Raw genomic sequence first — 23,681 nt, forward strand, 5'->3', positions numbered from 1 at the left:
CGAATGAACATTAAAACAAAGTTTCTTCAGATTTAGATGTGGGCAGGTAGAAAACATGGAAGGTTTTATTCTCACAATGACGTTAAAACAAAATTATGGCTGTTAGTACGCGTTGTGCCTTATAACATCTTTGAGATTAAAGGCCACTTTGTCGAAAGTGATGTTGTCGTCATATACTGTAGCTACATTAACAGTGTAATCGATTTAATTCAAATTACAAATAGACGACATTTTAGGACTAATCAACTTTTAAAACGAAATAGGTCTCACAGATATGAATATATACCAACGTGTTACTCTTAAAAATGAAATCTCTAAAGGATGCATTATTTGCGGTAAAAAACATTGCTCTTTAAACACAGGCGTTGTCCATCTACCGCCACCTATACTGCGGAAAATGCAATACGCAAAATAGCAAAAACCTTGAAATCCTTCACAAACATCGAAGGCAGTTTTAAATTAAGCACATTTTAGAAGACGATGTTATACATTTATTATTGAACCAGCTTTTGCAATACAAAAGGCAGGGCAGGGGATTAAAGAAGTCCATTGCACTACTTGATAAAGTATTACTAGTAATAACTCTCATACAAAATGTACAAATGTTTGTTAAAAATTTCATCAACAGCCTTCAAATGATTTTGGTTACCCACATAATACACCATGTAACTACCAATGGTGTTTCATATAAAAATAAAAAACTCGCATGGAGGGGGAAAAAAAAGTAAGCAAAATGCAATAAATCATAACATTTTAGGGAAGCCTTAAATAGAGACTGAGGTAATTGCTAGTGTACCAAGCAACAAAAAAAAACTATTCAAAGACACAATGGATACATCCAGTTACCTTTGACCACACAGGGCAAAAAAATAATATCCTGCTTTTCCATGGATGACATGATACAGAAAAAAAACACTTCCAGAGTTCATTATTTTTGTTCTTTTTTGTAAAACTATATTTGCTCCACCCTATTATGATTACACTGTGTGGTAGAAGTTGTACTGCAAATAATGTAAAAAAAAAAATCATTTCACATCACCTCTGATGCACCTGTGCATTCTATGTAAGGCCTTCATTTGGTTGTCACATTGAGACAAATAACGTGATAAATAGTGATGAGTTACATCATAAAGCCTTTCCTGTGTCCGGGGTGAATGAGTTACATTATGCCTTACAGAGATGATGTGTGTGTGTGTGTGTGTGTGTGTACATACAGGAAGACAGAACCACACACGCGTGCTTACAGACAGTAAAGTACATTATTATTTGCCGTTGGAAAGTCGGTCTTCTTCAGCATTCAGTCACAGTGCAACATATTTTTCCCACCCCGTACAAATTGATCTCCCACCGAGGAATGCCGAGGAACACAGACAGAAATGTAATTAACCGACTGTCAATTAAAACGAGTTTGGAGGAGCGTGGAAATACTTGCAGTACATTCCACTAGAATAGCACAGATAAACAAAATTTGTTCCGACAATGACATGGAAGCTTTCAAAATAAGTCTTTCCTGTTCAAGTGGAAGTGTGGTGTCTGTGAGTCTGCTGTGCATACGTGTTTTCAAAAGGCCATTTATTGTAAAAAAAAAAAAGAGTGTGCACACAAGGCAGAACAGCGTGGAGGGCACAGTAGTCCAAGATGGAACAATCAGTAGAAAGTTGGACTGTTTATTTTCCTCTTGCATGTGCGACAAAGGAATACTGGTCCCATTAAAGTCCATGATGATGCACCCAAAAGAGTGTCAATTGTCTATTGGGGTCACTCAGAATCCCGTTGAACCGCCGATGCATCAGCTCGACAGATAGGACAAGTCCGGTTAGCCTGGACACAAGACAGAATAATGCAATTAAAAAAAAGCTGGTCCAGACCAGTTTTACATTAGGAGTAAAGCTTTCAGCTTTAAAAACAGGAACACTATGATTAGCTCCCTTACAACATTATTCATCTCATCGTCAGTGTCTCGTGTTGGGTGGAAACAAGAAGTTGGTACATTTTAAGCGCATTCAAATCTTGACTCACCTTAAGCCACTTGTCCACGCACTTGGCATGGAACTCATGATTGCACGGTAGGACTCTTAAGAGCTGGCGAGACTCAAAGTCGCACATACAGACCACACATCTGGAAGACAAGATTGGAGCATGTCACACCACGAGAAGAAGAGTTATTCAGCACGAGTGCTGGCGGAGACACGAGACCATACACAAGCCTGGGTCTACGAGTCGAGACGAGAGAGTACAATTACAAATATTTACGGCTGTCAAAAGTAGGGCATTAACGGCAGTAACAATTTCATCTAATTAATGACGTTAAAATTTTAGTGTCTAATGTTCTTCTATAACTTAACACATCAACAGCGGTGTAATTCCAACACCATATATTATGTATCTTCAACTCACAAACAAATCTATGGTCCTCCTTGGAACTACACTCATTGTCACAGGACAACAGTGAGGTACATTCAGGGGCACTCGGAAAAATGTCTTTATTTAGAGTGTATGATATTCTGCAGTGAGTGTGCAGATATTCTTATCGCTGACTATCGTAACTCATACTGCCGAAGTACATTTTCCTACATTGAAGTATGCTTGGAAAGCACATCTACTGAAAACAGTTCAACTTGAAGATATCTGTGATGTCTTTGAACGCAACCCATCGTGGCTCATGACAAGGTTAAAGTATGTCTCAGATGTTTTGCTACTGTTTAAGAGGCTAGTGGTTTAGCTTTTCAGAGATGTGTAGTATCTTTTAGCATGATATACATTTTCCGTTGATTTGGAGCTGTTAACAGATGCAAATATATAACATTTTGTCCCGTCATTTATCTTTTTGTTCAAAAAATACAGTAATGGGGAATATTTCACACATAGTTCAGATGGTGATTAATCGCGATTAATTTGTAAACCGATTAATTTCATTACAATTTGAAATTAAGCATATGACAGCCCTATAAACATAAGACAGTATATTGCAATCTACTAAATTAATTTCTACTATGTTACCCCCTTGCACCCTTTGTGTATGTTACCACTTCCACCCACCGAGTGAACCCTCAAAAAAAGGAAAGCCGGCATAGAGTTCATTTGAATTTATTCTGTGATTAATTAATTGATTGATTGCAAATTAATCTTGTGACAAAAGATCTTGTGATGCCCCTAACAAGTGCATTGATTTTAGGTACTCACAGTGTTTGCTCAGACTGATGGTTGTTGGGGTTGAACCTGTACGATGGGAGCTGTTCTATATCCGCCTTAGTAAGACCACGTGGCTTGGCCTCTCCTAGACGCTCAGCAAGGTTCAGCAAGGCCTGGAAGTTGCACGTACAGTAAGAGGGTCGATGTTTACAAAATACTCAGGAATGAACCACCGTTTTGGTGTGGATTCACAACTACCTCATAATTCTCCACCTCTCCATCATCCACATCCAGCTCTAGACTGATGGTGGGAGCTACATTTGGTGGGACGGGAAGCATGGACCTGGGTTGAAAAGAAGAGTAATGTAATTGTTTTCTCCTCGTTTTGCCCTGAATTGATCGATCAGAAGTTAAAATTACTTACAAGAAGTAAGGCAGGAAGCTGGGATGGTAGCTTGAAGATGGCACAGCCTGCTGGGAGCGGTAGCGCCGGCTGGTGAAACGCCGAGGCATGAAGTGGGGATATGGCTGATAAAGACGAGACGAGAGAGAAAACTGATTCCTCATGATTCTGACCAAAATTACACAGAGAGTAATGAAACACTGGAGCGGCGCGTGAGCGGGTCATCTTGTGTTCCTCAAACCCATCCCGTTCTTCCCCTTAATCCATATCCACTGACTGCTTCTTTCGGCCACTTCAGAGACCGATTTAATTGTCTGCCGCAGAACCTGACCTTGGATACCAAGCTCCTTCTGCATCTTGACGATGGAAGACAAAAATCCTCTGCATCCCACTTCAACTGGATAGATTCCATTCCATCCTGCTTGCTGCGTGTGTGCAATTTCCTGTGCTCATAGGCCTCTTCAGATTAATTCTTCAATGGGATTGATGTCTGATGTATACAGATTTCGGTGAAGGTTACCATGTCTGGTCTAAGAGTGGTGGCTGCCATCGCCGGTGGAAATATTAGTTGCTGGCCAAGATCCTGATTTGGTTGGAGGATGGTTTGGCTTTCCCTCACTCTCTCAAATGAATGTTGATGCCATTCTGGAATTGCCTGCTCAAAGGGGTAAAAATTGATGGTCACTGCTTACTCTGAAGAGTACTGAAGAGCCAGACTCTTTAGGACCTGATTGTGCCTCCAGGTGTCACAGCCTTCTATGAGGCTAGTCTCACAACTGGTCAGAATATGTTGTGTAATATTGTTTGGAAGTGGGAGCACATCATAGGTAGCGCTGATGGTGAAGCTGATGTTTTGTCTCCATTTCCAAGAGCTCCGGCCAGCTGACCTTTCTTCTGTCTAAGCATTCCCACGTCATACATCCTTGCACGTCCTTGCTTGGTAAGACAGACAACATCGCAATCCACTTTATTTTCTTCCAGGCCCACTTGGCATACTTGATGTACCACCTGGTGCATGCTACATAGTGGTCATGTCATCCATATATATATTAGGTGGAAGGCGGATCTCGTTCGTAATTCGCTTACTCCACCCCAACCCTTTTGAGGCCTTGATGATGATGATGATGAAAGTACTAAATCAACATACTCACCATTGTGAAGAGTTCCTGTGACAGGTGGTCGTGGTGTGAAAGAAAGTGGAGTGGTGTGGATGGCGGGAGGGTAGCCGGAGGCTGGTGGTGGTGGTGGTGGTGATGTGCGTAGCTGAATCCTCCACCAACTGACAACTGCTCTCCTAGAAGCTCTACCTCGTTTTCGATCCTCTGCAAGGGCTGAGAAACAAACAATATAAATCCTTGAAACATAACTGAAATCATCAAGAATGACTCATTAAAAAAAGTGTCAGTGTATTACCGATCGTGGCTGTTGCGTTTGGAAAGGCAAGAACTGGCCATGGGGATGGAGGTGAGTCGGGTGATGAGAGAGATGGGGTGGGGGGGGCAGAAGGAACTGAGGGTCGCTGGACAGTAGAGAAGGAAAGGCATAGGGTACGGGCAAATGCTGCATTGAACATGCCTGCAACATCTGAAAAAAGGAAGGTGAGGGGAGGGAAAAACATTTTTTTTATTAGCACAAGATCCTGACGTACCACATTCTGTCACAAGGTGGCACCAAAGTCAAACAAGAAAACTATTGCTTGCATTGCCATGTTCTACAGTAGTTTAAGTATTGCAGACTTAATTTCTCCTAAATAAGCAGCACCCACACTCCAACAGTCGACTGTGCTCTCACCGGGTGGTAATGTTGTCCAGTGCTGAAGACCACACTGCAGGCAGGAACTTGTTGTTGTGTAGAGCAGCTGGGGGGAAGGTGACCATTGCACAGTGGTGCTGCAAGGCCATGAGGTGCAACTGGAGTCACAGTATAGGAGACGGGTACACTGCCTTGCTGGAGCTGGAGATAAGCCATGCAACAGTTAGCGAATGAACGCACGGACACGCCAACATAAGCAGATATGAGGCATACCTGTTCATGTAAATCCATGACCATGGCATCTTGCTGCGACGTTGCATGATGCTGTTGCTGCTGCTGCTGATGATTATGGTGGGAGTGTGCAGCCGGGTGCAGTAGCCGTGGGGACATGGTGGGAGGATGGAAAGCTCTGGGATCCTCTGAACCAGTTCCAGGTGTGGGGGGCTGGCTGTAGGGGCTGGGGGTGTGTGTTGGGTAGGTCTGGTGCAACGACGGATGCGAGCCGTGGTGCAAGTTTTCGTCATGGAACTCTGTTGGCGCAGGTCCTTGAGGAGAGGGGTGATGAGGAGGCAAGTGGCGAGGAGCTCTCGAGATGCGGCCACGCTGACGTCTGGCTGGGGGGCTGAGAGGAGGATCACATTTAGGAATCATTTATGCCAGGGGTGTCCATTATGTCGATTGCGAGCTACCTGTCGATTGTGATGGTAGTGTGGTTCGATAGCACATAAACTTTGTAGATGTCATATGACATCACTCATCTGAAATCAAGCGCCCCTGCTGATTCGCTCTTGTGCCTCTGCGCCAACGTAAGCGGTGAACAGATGTCTCCAGCAAAATGGATATGGAACTTTCATTTTTATTATTATAGATTATACAGATAAACCTAACTCGGCGGTAAGCGGCAGATACAAAAATGATCCATTCATCTGTAGCGGCTAGTTATATAGAAATCAAATTAATTAGTTTTGGTGGCTGCGTTTGTTTTCTATACTTTTGTATCTGAAACTACCATTTCAATCTGCTCATTGTTGAAACCAGTTGCCTCGACTTCGGCTGCATTGTATTTTGGATAAAGTCTGATAGTAAATGCTAACTGGATGTATGTATGTGTGTGTGTGTGTATATTATATATACGTATATACACACACACATTATATTTAAACACATATGTGTAAGAGGTGCAGTATATAATTCCGTCTTGTAACTAAAGTGTGTGCACCCTTTTACATATAGATGTAAAATGTACATACGTAAAAACTCCCATTTCTAAATATACAAAAAAAATATATTCGCTATGTTTATACTAGGAGGTAGATCTTTGGGATGTGGTCATTTTAAATGCAGTTCTCAGGTCGAAAAAGTGTGAGCACCCCTGACTTGCGCCGTTTTAACAGAAGGAATAAGTAGAAATCTGTAAGGTGGTACCTGCGTCTGTGGCGAGCAGGCGTGAGAGATCTCTCTTGGTGGTAGTGTGTGTGGGGGTGAGATGGTCTCCTGCTTGGAGGCCCCGACTCCCAGGGGCGGATGGGGGGAGAAGGGGTGGACGGTGGTGAGGCGGAAGAGGTTAGCTGCTCCAAGACAGCTTGGCCGGACAGCCTCTGGCGCTTTGGACTGGGGCTTTCTTCACTCTGGGGAGGGAGGGGTCGGAAAGTGGTTGGGTTGTTGCGGTTAGTGACCCGTAGCGCTCCAATGAAATCCATTTCACTGTGCTCTCCCATCCCTCTGGCCGACAATCCGTACAAATGCTGAGACACTAAGCGTCTTTGTGACTCATGGTATTTCCTGTATGTGCACACCTCTCTATGTTGGTGCTTCTATGTGCATGTGTGTGCGCGCAAGAGCGTGGGCACATTACACCATCAGTGCTCAGAGGCCCTCGGGGTTCAGAGTCACTTCCTCTTGCAGTGCGGAAATGCAAGAGGCAAGACAGGCTCTCACAGGCCCCATAAGGGAGTCATTCATACACACCCTCAACTGGATGGCTCGTCTTTCTCAAAAGAGAAGACAAAAAGACAGCGACACATGACACTCTCACGCCTGTTGCGTACGCACACACACACACACACACCGAGTAGTCCTCCAGGTTGAGAATATAAATGGTCAGTCAGCAGCACTATCAAGTCATCAGTGACTCACGTCACTTACTGTAAGGCAGTGACTCTCACTTTTGGAGCAACAGTCACACAAGTTCATGTGTCAGCGCAGAGTCATCCCGCCAGTGCATGAGCCAGGCAGCAATTGCGGTACAACTACTGTCGTATTTTGCTGTGTTACTTTGAATATAGTGGAACCTCTGAGGCCATACAATTTGACACAGTTTAAAAAAAAAAAAAAAAAAAAAAAAGAAACACAAAAGAGTTTGAACCATTGTTATGAGGTCATGATCTCAGCATGTATTATGTATGATGTATTATTTGTCTTTTGGTACCTTTTTTTTTTTTTTTAAACAATGCACCGACCGCAAGACCGCAAGAAAATATACAAAAGTTGCGTCTAGCCGTCTCAGCAGTTGTATGAATTGTTGGCCAGAGGGATGGGAGAGCACAGCAACCCATAAGTCTCTGGTTATCAAAGTCAAAAGTAGTGTTTTATTGTTTCACAATTTTTCCCCATGTACAGGTATAAGCTGACCAGTAGAGTAGTGTGTTCAACGAGATTCCACTTTTCCGTGTGTGACCCAGGTGTCACATGTTTGATCACATGAACAAACAAAAAAAATGTGGGCTGGCAAGTTTGACATACGTATACCCCTCACCGCCTCTTCCTCAACCCCTGCTTACACCTCTACCCCCTTCATGGGAGAGACACATTGGTAAAGTGTGATAAAAAAATGACTCCGCGGCTGTGGCTTAACACACACACACACATGCGCGCACACAACTCAACAACCTTGAGAGCAGTGTGAAAGCTAAAAGGAAACAGCTGGAGAGCAGGCTGCAGAAACACACACACACACACACACACACACACACAACACACACAGTTATGGAAACGCCTGCAGACATACAGTCACACATGGACAGCTGCCACTGTTTGTGTTCTCCAGCCTGTAAAGAACAATACCTACTGAACCTGCTTGGAGGCTCGCTGCGCTGTTCGAACAAGCCTGAACTGAATGTATTGTCAGTTTAGAGCGGGGGTCAGGAACCTTTTATTATCAAGAGAGCCATTTTGCCCCCCTCGCCCATGCAAAAAAAAATTGTATGGAGCTGCAAAACATAATAGCTTATAAGCTTTAAAAAGCTTCCTTAATGTTACAATAGAATACAACATAAGTAGAGTGTACATGTGTAACAGATGCCAACCAATGGGGTTATAAATGATAGAACTTTTGTTAAACCTCACGACTGGAGGCCCCAAAAAAATGTGCAGCACAGTGAACCGACAGCCTCTCCCTTTTAGTTCACTGTGTTAACGCTGCTCGAACCAGTGGACTGGCAGGCGAAAAAACTACTTCCTCTGCCTTCTTCGCAGTCATCCAAAGGCCAGTCAGAACTCAGCCATGCATTCACAGTCTTACAGGAAGATGGATATTTTAATGGTTTTAAAAAAAAGTGCATTAAGAAGGGGGCCACAACAACGAGGCTGTAGAGCCACAAGTTGCCGACCCTGGCCTAGAGTCAAATACGCAGCAGTGTTGTGACAGTCACCCATCAGTTGAGAGCTAAGCTTGACCAGCCTATGGCAAATGTAGAAGGTAAATATTGGTAAATATTCATTTTCTACTACGAGGGTCGCGGGGGTGCTGGAGCCTATCCAAGCTGTGTTTGTGCAAAAGGCGGGGTGCACCCTGGACTGGTCGCCAACCAATCACAGGGCACATATAGACAAACAATCATTGTTTGTAGCATGGGGAAAACATGCTAACTCAACACAGGGATGACAGAGGGTGGAATCAAACTCGGGTCTCCTAGCTGTGCGCTAACCACTCGTGCGTCGTGTAGCCCTACGTAAAGACATATTACACCCAAATACATACTGTCATGCATTCAGTTTATTCCTAGTAAAATGTAGGGTTGTACATCTCTTCTGATATCAATCTACATACACAAGTTACTATACGATGCAAAAACAAAACAAATAATAATTCAATATAGCCACACAGTGTACAAATTTTAAATTCACCTTTTTTGCTACTCTCTGCACTGCTCCCTGCCCGAGTACCTGGCCCCTCCCCCTCACACACAAACACACAGACCAGCGAGGTGCAATTCTTCCTGTTTCTCTCACTTGACTGCAGCCGAGAAATGGTGAGACAAATAGCAAAAGAAACTTCATGTTTTTACACCATGGTAAGCTGTGACCTTGTAAAAACATAGAACACAGGAACACAGAACGTTCCATTTTTTTCCACGCAAGTTTTCAAGAACGTGTTACAGCGCTTTAACATCATGCAAGTAGCATCTCTGAGATAAACAAACACAGATGCAACTCATTTCACTTGTCCACCATTATCTAATATAAGACTATTATAAAGCGTTTAAAGGTGAAATAAGGATATACACAGCGCCCCGCTTCACTTCATACTTCCATGCTGGATTTACAGGGTCTCATATATTCCCAAATTAATGCCTTTGTTAAATTATTTTTCTTAAATGCAATCCATTTAGTTGGAATTTTCTATGATTTGAAACCAGCTACATTGTTACATAAAATGGAGTTTGGTCCCCTGTGTTAAGTCTAGTAACATGGTGCATGTTTGGGTTATTATTTTCTTCGTAGTCTACTTTTTCCCCACTTTAATGTTTGCATCAGCATTTGTTTTTGAACTGTTTGCAAATATTTTTTGTAATTTTGCCCAACATTCACAATCCTTACGTGACAATCCTTTGTGTGCATTATAACAAGAAAATGAGTTACGGTGAGCTAGCTAACAATGCACATCATTGGGACACCTATTTTGACTATGAAGCCCTCTATTAAAATTTTCTAACAATATTGCATCGTTTGATATACATGCTGTGATCAAGCATTAACATGCTTGATGATAACATGTAACAGTTGCAATGTCTTGCTGTATTTTGTTGAAAACACTATTGAAACTTCTTTTGTATTGATACTTCCGTCAACAACCACAGCATAGATACAGCGACAACACTGACAATGTCTTCCAGCACAAGACTTGTCCTCAAGTCCTCAGGTAAAAAAATGCTAACGGCAAACGAGCATCTTGTTGAGTCTTTGTAGTGAAATTGAGCGCTAGGTGTCCACTCTTCCATCTGTGAATGTCACTGAGGTGAGCGGCGAGCCGGGCGTCGTGTTAGTCCGCTAGATAAATATATTTTTCCATATTAGCTGCTACAATAAAAATATTGCTGTAGCTTGGTTATACAAGGCAGTTTTGTAAATGGAACACTGTTGATGTTTTTATTTGTTTTGTGAGGGCTTTAGTGTCAAAATAGGTATTCCCATGACGCCCATTGTTAGCTAGCTCATATGAACTTTTGTCTCGTGCTAGAATGCACAAAAAGGGAAATAAATATATGTTTGTGATTCACATAAGGATTGTGAATGATGAGCAAAATTTCCCAAAAAGTGCACTTCCCCTTTAAGTGTAACATAACACCAGACGGCAACAAATAGTCAAATAACCAACAAAACCCCTTCAACAGCAAATAACCCCCCCCAAAAAAGAGCACTTTTTGTGACAGCAGGTCAACGCAAGTGAGGCTAAAATAATAAAAGCGCAGTGTGAAGCACTGAGGCAGAGGTCCAGGCTGTCATTGGTGTTACTTGGTGTGGGTGGAGATGTGCAGATCTGTAGTGGGTGGCATCTCCAATGACAGAACATTTTTTATAGCTTTGCTACTTTGTTTGTAATGGTTGTCTTGCCTGTTTAAAGAGACTCTTGTTTCCTTGCAAAACACAAACCAGTACCAGGGGAGGGACACAGAATGACTCTCTTAGGGAACAAACTCACTTAAAAAAAGAAAATTCTTCTTGTACTGTGTATGTGTCACACTGCAAAATAGTCTCACAAGGTGCTACAATATCTGTATGTACATGTCCTGGGAACAGTTTGTAATTGAGGTTTAAAGTCATTACACAAAGACACTGATTTGTCTTCAAAACAAAGAAGTAAAACAGAAATTCAGGGGGAAAATGAGACCATGCTCTTCTGCAGTGGCCTTTTTATATATTCTAGTCGCATTATCTATTAAGTATGCAGGCAACACTGTAGGAAAACTATAAAGTACTCTCACTGTCCCACTTTTAATTTCTCCTCCAATAGCACTGTGCGACACCTCTAAATAGTCCACATATATTAAAAGTTATAGAAACTCAAATCAGATCAATATATTAGAAAACATTTTGCGATATAGTGAGAAGGCGCAGCAAATGGGATTTCCGAATCAGCTTTTTTGGCCTCTGATACAATTACAAGACTATTGCACTAAAGATTTAACCTTAGCTTAATTTTTTTCGATATTTATTTAAATATACTATTTTATTTCAGCGGTTATTGAATTGTATAGGATTGTTTACATTTTAATAAAACTTTGCATGCATATTTGGCTTTAACTTATGTCTAAACTCACTTTGTGGATGTGGGTTTTGGTCCATATCGCTCAGCATTAGTTCAAGTATTTTCCCCAAAGATTTTGGGGATCATCAATTAATTAATCTCATTAATCTCAGTTATGGTTTAACGAGGGGAACATCAATTTGTCGACGCCGGGTCATGTTGGTTTGGATTTAATAATAAGTATCATTTAAAAACTGCATTTTGTGTTCAATTCTGTTGTCATTTACTAATATTTAAATTTATTTGATGATCTTAAACATCGAAATGTGACAAACATGCAAAATAAATAAATCAGGAAGGAGGCAAACACTTTTTCACACCACTGTAGATATGTGCTTACAGTAGTATAATATTGTTGTCAATACTACAAGTGTGCAATATTATTTTATTACAGTTGATATGTATTGAGATATCTACAGAAGCCACTCGCATTCAACCCCCACACTCAAATCTCCATGTGCCTCTAGAAAACCCCCCTCTCTTCCTATTCCAAGCTTGCCCCAACCCCAAAACCCCTGGGACATCCACTGTGCCCATTTTCATATCCAAGCAAGACTCTTCCATCCCAAGCCTGAGATTCCTGTCCTTCCCCCTGCCACACACACATTCCCAATCCCTACTAGACAACCCCCATCTCTCCCACCACCGTTATAACGCCAGATAAGCTCAACTCTACAACAGTCTCCCATACCTCCCCCTTTTGCTACATCTGCCTGTCCTGTCCGAGACCCCGGCCTGAAATCTGAGGGGACAAGTCAAGAGGTTTTTAGATAACACACACACACACACACACACACACACACACACACACACACACACACTATTGCCCATTAGTATGAAAGTTTGATGGGCCTGTCCGACAATGTTAGGGGGAGGGAAGTGTTGTCAGACAAAGAGTGTGTGTGTGTGTGTGTGTGTGCGCGCATCTTCCAGCAATAGGGCTTAACGTGGCCTTACGTTGTACCAGAACTCTCTCATGCTCACACATGCACGCATACACACGTCTGGTCTAAACACGTCTCCACTGGTCCCAAAATGCCAGGGTAGGTACATGAAGGAAAAAGAACAACAATGTTCCTTACGGAACATCTTAGAAACACTACTACACTGTGGTGATAGTACAGCACATTCTTCTGTATGAGGACCACACACACACACACACACTCCACTCATTGCTTTCGCTGCGTCCACATTCAGTTGAGAACAAACATCAGGCATGAAAGATATCCTGAAGCATGAGAAGAGACACACCCTACCCTACCCTACCATGTTCTGCTTGGCTATGTCCACACTGGCATACGTGGGCTTACTGTAGCAGGCAGCTGTTGAGACATCGCTGTCAGTGCAGATAGCCAAATTAGAATGAATGCCAAGACACACCTTCCACATAGCACAAGGTCCAAGTTGACAGTCTTAAAAAAAAATTGTGGGTGTAGCACACTAAGCAAATGTGGTTATTTGCTTGAACAGAATCATTAATATTTACAGGTATGCTTCCACAAACACCTCTACCCCCCCCCCCCCCCCCCCACTCGTTCTCTTTCTATTAACAAGATTTCAAAGCACATTTTGTTTCATCTGCCACTGTTTCTCCCTTCCTTCCCTTCTCTCACTCTAAGCAAGCCCCACAGCTGGAGGTGAAATCATTAGCAAAACCCCCTCCCTGCTTTTGGCCTTGTGTCCCTCCCCCCTCCCCTGCAAGCTCTTTGCAACACCTCAGCATCCTGCCTCCCTTCCTCTTCTCCACTCCTTTGCAACTCATCTGCTTGCTTTTAATATACAGCTTCGGGTACATTATTATTATATGGATATTAAAAAGAGCTACAAACCAAAACTATAGCACACATGTACAATAAGCTCACCTTTGTTTTACAGAGCACAGAAAAACAGACATCCAATGTTTCAAGACATTTCAGTGCAGCTTACTACAACCAAATAAAAATGCACTTTTTTCCATGTACAGGCAATGTTGTTCTGACTGAAAATGCAGTAATATGTCACGAGGTGGATGTACAACAACTTTTTGTCCTCCAAGACTAAACTATCTTTCGAATACCCTTGGCTGGCATATGAAATACGCAATGTGTGAATGAAGACTTTAGCACTTGCTTGAGAGAACGCATTAGAAGCACATGCGGTACTTCTGTGATTGTCATATCGGCGTAATGTACTTTCCTGTGTCCTGACCAAATAACCAATTGTCTTCCATTTCACACACTACTGTTCTCTGAAATACTGATATCGGATATCTGTCTGATATCAACATTATCGACCTGCATCTAAAAACTCTGATATCAGTACTCTGATACAAGCAGACTCGCGCAGCAGCGCCCGGATAGAGCCCATGTGATCACAACTATAACATGTGCTAATGTGCTATCAGGAACGACAAAGTCTGAAACAGACGTCGCTACGGAGTGGCAAACCCCATCCTTGGACAAGTACCACGCTATCGCAAAGAAGCAGTGAAGTTCATCACAACCAACTCCTGCGTTCATCCCAAGCCGCACCATTAAAAAGTGATCTTCGCAAGACGACACAGACACCTCCCTCCCCTGTTGATGACTATTGTTCTCTGAGTAGTATCAACTCATCAACCCTTTTCTAACATCACACATGGCGAAATCAGTTATACTTATTCATATGATTCGTGACAATATCGGATTGATGTGACAAGCGACCCACCTCTTTCGGAAACAACCGATTTCCCTGATATTTTGTTGTTCTAAACTCCAAAATGACTTGGAGAAGTAATTCCACTTTGTCATAAGTCTACATGAGCGTTGGAATGTGGAAGACAGATTTATGTTATTTCTTCTTCTGTGGTTTAGTGTGTCACATGTTTCCATCTGCGTGTGCCTTGTGTATTACATGGTTTTCGACCAGTGATCCATTCCAGTTTGGATGAAATTACGTATTTACTAATCCGGCACAGTGTAAATGCAAATTGTTTTCAACCCGCCAATAAATAATAATTCTCAGGACTGACTCGCAGGAGGGTTCACTCACTCCGATCATTCCACTATATAACCAACATACCCGTGTGTTGTCATCCAGTCTTTTTAGTAGAGAGCGAGAGGAGGAAAACAAACACGCATGCACACGTTGATATATCAAGGCCAGCAAAATGATTGAGCTTGTTGTTATTTATCATACTTTTAATTGATTTAACTAAAATAATAAGAAGGTGAGTGGCTTACCTTGTCACTCTCCTCTCCGTATGCATGTTCCGGATGGCAGTGGTACGACCCACCTGAGGCTCCTAAAAAAAGAGGAAAGAAGAATTTAAACACAGTGAGACAGGAGATCTGAAATTGCCCAGTGCTTAATGCATTTTCATACATTTATAAAATGCCATACAGTACGTGTGTGGTGTGGCTTTATGGTAAGATGTAAAATGTACTTCTACATATCATGAGGTTTACTGTATGGGAAGATGGTGATGAGACCATTTGTTGAAACTGATAGCACTGTCATAGCCAAGCACTGTGGGGGGTCTCTTGTTTATCTCCATCTACAGATGTACATTTAATCCTTTTGTTGTTATTGTTCTCATGCAGGGTTAGAATAATACCGTAGGCCACAGCAATAAAAAAAAAAAAAACATGTTTGTGCAAAATGTCTATTTGTGGTGCACCAAAGCGACAAACACATATGGCATAGTCTTGCTTCAGATCAGAGACACTGGAGACGCATGCGCATCCGTGCACACATGAAAAATACAAACAATAATCCCAGATTAGAAGAGCTTTCTGATGATAACGGGAGTTGCATCATGGCTAAGACTTTTACTCTTTTGTTTTTATCCACAATTCTTTCATCTTTTCACTGTCTTGGTTGTCTATTCAATATAGCTAGTTTTTTTTCCTCCCACTTTGTCATGAGTGCGCCTTTTGCTGGGGACGCCCTCACCACAGATGGTGGCATTAGTACGGTCCAAGGGTAAGCACTCCCAAGGGCACTCCACACAAGGCCACCTTTACTATATAAATTGAGAACTAAAAAAGGAATACATACAAAAAATGTCTATGAAAAAGACAGTTTATTTTGGTTTGCTGATTTTTTTTTCCTGTTCACAGTGCTCCTCTGAAGAAAATCCATGATTGAAAACAAAAGAGGGGGGGGGGGGGTGCAGAGGCTGTCTGAGTGAGGGTTTGAACCACTGAATTTGTCAAGCCTTAAAAGAGCTTTTCATCAGAAAAAAAGAAAAAGTAAATGAATGGAAAAGGTTGAGGTAAGTAAACAGTAACAGTGTACAGCAAACCAACTAAAAGCCCATTTCTATTGAGATGATTTGGGGAAGGTGGTGACTGGTGATGTATTCATGGGATCGAGCCGCTGCATAGCACTCTTGTGCGGAACACTCATTCACCAATCACAATGGGCAAAAATCTCACTCCCTTCTTGAATAAGGTCTTGCTTGCACATTGTCAGAGTCCGGTAAATAGAGTCAGAGGCCAGTCATTCAGTCGCAGCCACCCTCGGAAGCACAACAGAGGAGTTAGAGTACAGGTTTAAAATGTTTGGATGACATCATGTCCCTGTTGGATGAACACGGACTGCATACTTCACACACTTTAGCTTCTCTGCTACGAGCCTGTAGATGGTAGGTAGTATAGTAGGATTATGCTATGGATTCGTTTAGAATCAGTGAACTAAATTTTTACATTCGACTGTCTGATGTCTATGTTATCCACAAGTAGGAGCTGCTTGTGAGAAACACGCACCAGCGTGTTCCAATTGAGAAAAACACACTTCATCCTGCCAGCTACCGGCACAAAGTCAGTTTAGCCGGTACCAACTGTGTGTGTGAAACGAGTTGGCCACCGGCAAGCCAATTCTTGACAGCATTTCTACCAGTTGGCACTCATTTGCAGCAGAAAAACAAGGATTGTTTTCACAAAGATTATACAAAAGTGTCCAATCTCGGAGAAATGACAGCGCCGAGTGTTGACACAGACATCTTGCGCTGCGCTACAAGTGTGATGTGAACTCATACAGGTTCAGGGAATGGGAAACGTGTGATACAAGCAGAGCACGACGTGGAGGAAGAGATGGAGAGGACAAATTGCACAAAAGACAAATGACGGTTGAGGAGGGAAAGGATGAGTTGAGGGGAAAAATCCGAGACTGAAACGAGTTAAGCAAAGAGAAGAGAGAGGGCACAGGGTGGGGGTTGTGGCTTCCCCCCTTGACTGCTATTGATTTTCTGTAAGCCTCAGAGTGCATCAGCTATTTCTATCCATTTCCTTCACCTCTCCTCCCTTTTTCATTCCTCTCTGGCCCCTCTGCTCTTCCCCTCAGACGTACTTCTTGCACACACACACACCCCCCCTACTCGCACTCCCCCATCACTTCATCACCCTCCCTCCCTGACACCAGCCCCCTTCCCTATCTGCCATCCTGTCTCTCTCTCATACATCCCTGCCGCTTTATCTCACAGCATCCACATTTTCATGCTTTTCCCTATCACATCATCTGTGTCCATGATCTTCACGGACCCTCTCTCCTGCAGCCACCCGCCATTAAAATGCCCCTCTCTCTAATGTCAGTGACAGGCAGTAGATAATTGGTAGCCAGAAAGGGTCAGATATTCTCAATAGCCATGATACAAAGCTGAGGGAAATCCCTTCCACCTGCGCTACGGTCTATCACGGAGCTCTGGTTACATTTTATTCGATGTTCTTATTTGTTTTCAGTTGTTTTTATTGTTGTGAAGCACCATAGGGATGTTGTAAGGTGCTATGCAAATAAACTTCTATTTCATGTGATGCTTTATACAGTATGGTCCATTTGAATTTGAATTCTACTTGGTGAAAAGTCACTTATTTAATTTATTCATGCATACAGCAACATTATGTCAAATTTCGCCTCCAAAACCACTTCCTTGATGAAGCAGCAACAACTGGCTTAACAACTGCTACTACAAATACTAAGCTTTTGAAGAAATGGCATCTACTTGAAAAGCCGACGTGAGCTATAGCTACCTGTCTGACAACATTGAGTGTCCCAGTGTCAACTAAATTCTCTTAGTTGATTAGATTTGCACTGGTGTGTCCCTTTCATAACTTATTGCATGTCATCCATCACTGTTCTCTCACTTCACCTTCTGTCAGGTTGTTGAGTAAAGTGCAGGCCCAAGACAGTTTCTACAGTTATGTAATTCAAATGAAAATATTAGTATTTGTAATTCAAATGTGAGGAATGTGTGCGATGTCTACGGCGCTCCTGTTGTGTTCCTCGTTAAAAGGAAAAGCAACCTATCACATTGCTAATAGATGGTCCCCATTGCAAGAGTGGAAAAACCAGCTTTAAAAACCTGCTGAAAATGACGGACTTGCGATGTCCAGTGAGACTTTCAAGTCATTATTATTTACATAACCAGATCTAATGTATGTATATACAAATGTACAAGGTAGTTAGACAGCTGCGAAGCCTGATGCAGTTGACAGGTCGGCAGTCCTGCCACAAAATAAGGATGTGCCTGTGTCTTCTGAAAACATTTGCCTAATTTATTTTTGAGTTGCAGACATTTTTAAATGTCCTCTTGAACAGGCACTCCATATTTTGTTAATAGCTGAAGATTTGAGTATAGCTGAAGGTTTGTTGTATAGAGAGTTGCCTTTTTCTATATTTATTTAAAAAGGAGAATGGCCCACTTTATTTTAGCAGCAGGGCACATATAGACAAACAACCATTCGAGCATATTTGTCCTAACATGAGGAAACCCACGCATGGGGACAACATGCCAACTCCAAGCAGAGATTCAAACTCAGGTCTTCCCGATCTCCTGACTGTGTGGCCATCATGCTAACCACTAGATCACTGTGCGGCCAACATATGCATGGGAATATGGTGAGCCTTCCCTAATTAGTCAAGTTGCAAAATCACAATCAATCTCCTCCATTTCAACCCATTTAACAATTATACATGCCTTTCCGTGCAACAAAACTTCCTGTCTCCGTTCTCTATACAATCCGTGATGTCTGTTGCCACTTCCGGCAAATCATTTTCAACTCCCGCTCTTTCCCTAATCATAGTATCCTAACCTCTTCAAGGCTGAACAGTTTTATTTTGCATCTTCATCTCAATTAAAAAGGTTGCTCCCCTTTGGAAGAGCTTGGCACTAATCATTCCTTCATTCCATTATTATCCCCGACTTTGGCACCTCTTTTACATTCACCTCGCCTTAACCCACGCACTGCAATTTTCCACTAACTCTGGTTCTCTTTCTTTCTCCCCCTTGGCTTAAGGCTTTTTAGTGACCTTTGGCAGTCACTCCGTCACGTCTAAAAGAGTTCTTTTCTCCCCAACCAGATCGCAGCCCAAACCTTGGACCTGGGGCTAATGTAGGGCCGTTTTTTCCGCAATGGTTTACCTTACCATGGATTATCTCGCCTTGCCTTGATTTTTTTCATTATATTTCATTGTATCTGTAAACTTTTCATATTTGGAAATGTGTTCACTTTATTTTGGATCCATTAATTATAACCAAATCATACCATACCAACAACAAATGATTTAGATTACAATTTTATTTTCCCCATTGGTGACTCACTCAGTTCATCACCTGTGGGTCCAGGGGGGATTACTGCATAAAAAAAAAAACCTATCAACTTCACTGACATTATGTCTATTTCACGCATTTAACAGTAGATTTCATTTATATTGGCCAATTACGCAATCATAGGGTCATTCACCTCCTCTCCCGTGACTGTTGCTGACCAACGAGATGCTTTGTTGTTTATTGGAAGTGATAACAGGAACCCTGGCTACATGGTCAACCCAAGCAAAGGAGATTTTCTTTTCCAAACAAGAGGGGGTTGCCTGGACGACAAGACAAAGGAAAGTACAAAACAGAGTACATGTTTCCGATTCTGTTGCAGGCAGAAGGATGGAGTGGATAGGCACAGAGTGGCGGGATAAAGGTAGAGAAAGTGGCACAAGGGTCTCTCCCTCTGCTGCTCCAGGCAGTCCATTAGGATGATCTTTCCATTAGACAAATGTGCAGGAGGAGGCCAACAAAAATAGAGCAGAGGGGTACAGAGAGGGTTGCTTGAACCAAAGGGGACCAAGAGATGACTGTGGTGAAGAATGGTCCAGAATTGGGATGACCAGCTGAGAAAAATGTTCTTAAACATTTGGACTACTGCTGCGGCTGCTAGAAGCATTTGTTCCATGTTCTAATCCATTTCACTTTGGATCTTGTATTCCAGGCAAAAAAGGTATGGACAATTGTTAATCATCCAAAATGGGAGGTAAAGTTATATACAAAAATGACAATAAACCAGAAATAGAGCAAAACGTATCACACTATATGAAAGGAGAATTGGCGTCAAAAGGGTTTGAAATAACTGAGACAAAGGGAGGGAATTACATTAAATGACATTAGCTTTCGTGCAACCACACAGGACAGGACTAAGTATTTCTGCTTTTCGCTCACTCATCAAACAACAACTTACCACTGAAAAGTTAGGTAAGAAGTAAGTACCAATATGACTTTAAAATAAAAACACAGCTATTTTAACTTCATGCCAAAGTGCATTTCATCCTAGCAAAGCATTTCATTGGTTACTGCTGCTGGGGCGTTGAAATGCTGCCTCTGTCAATCAAAGGAGCCTAGAGGGAGACTGACATCATTGCAGTACCCCGGCAGAAATAATGCAGTGTTGTAACTGGCTATGGTCATATAACCTCATACTTTGGTATGTGTCAAAAAAAATAAAACAAATAAAACAATTTTAAATAAAATAAATAAATACAAATTAAAAATTATATGAGAAAGACAGGAAGTGAACAAATGTAACAGTTACTGATTGTAAAAGTACCAGATGGAGGGGTAGGATACAATAAGCTTTGCTTCTTCCTTTTGGACATGTGGAACTGGGAATTGATTATGTGATGCACTCAATTGTAACCTGATGCATGTTCAAATAAAATTAAACCATTACCATTATCGCATTTGGAATTGAAGACGAGAAGCTCGGCGAATAATCCTAGCTAGCTGGCTGGTTAGCTGCTGCCATTGAGAGCTAGGCAAAATGTGTAAAGAAAGATGTGAGAAAAGTAAAACACCAATAGGTTTGACAAGGGGCATCAGTTGACATAGCCTGTGTCAAGCTGTCAAAGTGAAACCATTGATGTTTTACAAACTAGCGAAGCAATACGGGACCGAGTGCGTCCCTTGTCGGCTCAATACGGGCATTAGCAACACGACGTAAAACGGCACGTGCACATTCATGTCATGTTTGTGTTGTCAGGACGCGTCACGTCGCCGCCCGTTTTGAAAAGGCATTTATCGTCAAATGCCAATCACATGTTTCTTTCCGGAAATCGTCCGATACCAATTGGTGGCCCATCGATCGTAGCATCCCTACTTGGAATAATTGTATTGGGGTTTTATTTCAGCGCTAAATAAGCAGCGAGCGCTGCTCCCTGGACACGCATTTTGCAGTGTGCACAGAGCTGTCAGTGTCACAGAGAGTACTTGTGGCCATTTTTTTTGCATACTCCTCACAACACAATATCAGTGAATAGTATTATTTTTGTGTATATGTCACTTTCTTGACTTTGCTTTGAGTTCATGGCTACATGTGTTTTGAATCTGGCTCCGGGAAAGTGTTCCTGTCCTGACATCATAGCCAAGATGGTACTGGACTGTACTGTACCTAAACCTGGTCTCGAGTTAGACTCTTCTCTTCATACTGCAGCTAACGAAACATTTTACTTGTACACATTGATTGAGACACTAAACTGTTTACCTTCAGCCGGGATGCGGTGAGCACCAGGAACCGAGTGAAGTCTCTGGATGACCGGAGAGGCGTTACTTCCCGGGGCTCGCTGCTGGTTCTCTGCGTGGCTGCTGTGAGCCCCAAGTGGAAAGCAACCACCGGCACCGTGCGGCTGCTGGTTAGTTCCTATGACTCCGCTGCCAGTAATTCCATTCCCACCATTATACTGCTGGTAATATCCAGATCGAGAACGTGATCGAGTCCTAGGGGGCTCCATTGCCATTTGGTGGCCGTGGAGGGAGTGGAAAAGAAAAGAGGAGGACGCGGCTGGAGACTGCGGTGGAGGACTGTTGATGGATGCGGGCTGTAGGCTCCGTGTGCTGCTGTGGCTGTAACTGTAGCCCCCGACTCCTCTGCCCCCCTCCACGCCCCCGTACTCTGTTCGCTCCGGTGACTCCGCGGCCCCCGCCTCATCGAATAAATCAGCCCCTTTAGGGACCGGCTCCGGGGTGGAGGGCAGCCGGGGGTAAACTCTGGGCTCTTGAGTCGTTGGCTGTCCAGTGGCTGCGATTGGCATTTCCTTTCTGGGGATTTCCTTGGTTTCCTCTCTTCTTTTTTTTTTTTTGCGTTTGACTGCTTTGCACTCACAGAGGATGCTTGTAGGCGTATAGGCACTGATTAAAATGAAAAATATATATACAGTTCAGTTGAGCTGCAGCACAACATCTATTACTTAAAGAACATCTATTACTTTCCCCGGTATATCTAAAGCAGAGCAACGCTTACAGAAAAATCTAAGAATGCAGAGATACCACTTTGATATTTTTATATAAAATATTTCTGGCTAAAATGGCTATGTATCGTGGAACATAAACCTTAGTGTTATGACTAATTAGTCTCAATATTTCCACTTATATTTACATGAAGTTATTCTATGCCCGCCCCCTTTTTTTCAAAAATGTGCTGTGGGCCAATAATAAAGCAACGGCGTGCCGCAAATGGTCCTCGGGCCGCACTATGGACACCACTGACCTATTGAATTCGCGTTCGTCAGCTACAAGAGGTTGGGGTGGACTTAAACGACAACTCACCACCTCCTTAGAGGTAAAATGACAAAGCGAGCAACTTTAAACACATTAAAAACACATATTAGCTACTATATGTAGCCATTCTCACTCGGCTAATGTTTGATGTATGTGCGCGGAACGTAGTGTGTGGTAAAGGTCCTTTCTACCACACAAGAAAACACACTGTGGCACTTTTCAATCCCGGTTAATATCCGAATTGAGTTAAGAACAACTTTGACCACTTTTGTAATAATTTAAACTTGTTTCAACCCGCCTGCGTAATTCCGCTCGCTAGCTTGAAAAGCTATAGCAACCCCCTCCTCCTCCGACAGCGACCAACACACAGCGAAGAGGAGAAAATCCAGTTGCTTGCCACCCACGCCTAGAATACCTTTAAAATGCGTGGTTGTGAGTGGAAAAATAATGAAATTCGTGAGAATAAAAACTTTATCAGCGTTGACTTTGCCAGCCGGTCCTGTTTCTCCTCGGAGCCAAAAACAGCAAAGGAGGGTGGGATTTTTTTTTTTGTTAAAGTGACCAATCTACAATTACAAACGCAGAATCTATGCTAAAATAAGCTCTGTTCAGGGTCTAAGATGTTCTCTAAAATGTTAGAGTTTTGAACTTACCGGTAATGTGAGCACACGTTGCTCCCAATCTGTCGATATTAGAGCATGTGTGTGTGAGCTCTCGGTGTCAGCGTGAAATGTGACAGAACGTTCTACGCTCAAGTTGGATTGTACCAGACTAGAGCAATCGATCCCCGCTTTGTCAAAGCACACATACATCATTTCTCGTTAAATACTTCCTCAATGTGAAATAACACAAATGATTAGACGTTATTGTGCCGAGTAATGACTGCCATATTATCTCCAGGTCCAAAGAATGAATGTAAGAGGCCACTAAAACTAATGTCTGGATCTGCGTTTGATTAGAAGTGCCTGTTAAAACAGAAGCTGGATGGCAAAGAGGCAGGCTAAAATTGGGGCTTTAAATTATTTATTTACAAATACCAAGCTACCTACCTACCCACTGCTGCGGTTTTATTCAGTGCTGAAAGTTCGCCGTGT

The 23,681-nt window shown here is 42.5% G+C and overlaps 1 protein-coding gene across 1 annotated transcript; it reads right to left on the reverse strand.

The window, feature by feature from the left end:
• Nucleotides 1-1,579: 1,579 nt before the first annotated feature.
• On the reverse strand, nt 1,580-23,349 carry rnf38 (ring finger protein 38). Its single transcript, XM_058077191.2, has 13 exons — nt 23,241-23,349; nt 21,575-22,218; nt 15,014-15,075; nt 6,713-6,915; nt 5,561-5,909; nt 5,327-5,488; nt 4,949-5,119; nt 4,687-4,866; nt 3,557-3,660; nt 3,391-3,475; nt 3,184-3,305; nt 2,020-2,119; nt 1,580-1,821 (listed from the first exon to the last, which is right to left on the reverse strand). The coding sequence occupies exons 2-13, from the start codon at nt 22,119-22,121 to the stop codon at nt 1,759-1,761; spliced, it is 2,148 nt and encodes a 715-aa protein (XP_057933174.2). The 5' UTR covers nt 22,122-22,218; nt 23,241-23,349; the 3' UTR covers nt 1,580-1,758.
• Between the last annotated feature and the right edge of the window lie 332 nt (nt 23,350-23,681).

This window comes from Doryrhamphus excisus, linkage group LG9, assembly GCF_037039965.1.
Source record: "Doryrhamphus excisus strain RoL-2023G ecotype Guam linkage group LG9, RoL_Dexc_Guam_v1.1, whole genome shotgun sequence".
Classification (NCBI taxonomy): Eukaryota; Metazoa; Chordata; class Actinopteri; order Syngnathiformes; family Syngnathidae; genus Doryrhamphus; species Doryrhamphus excisus.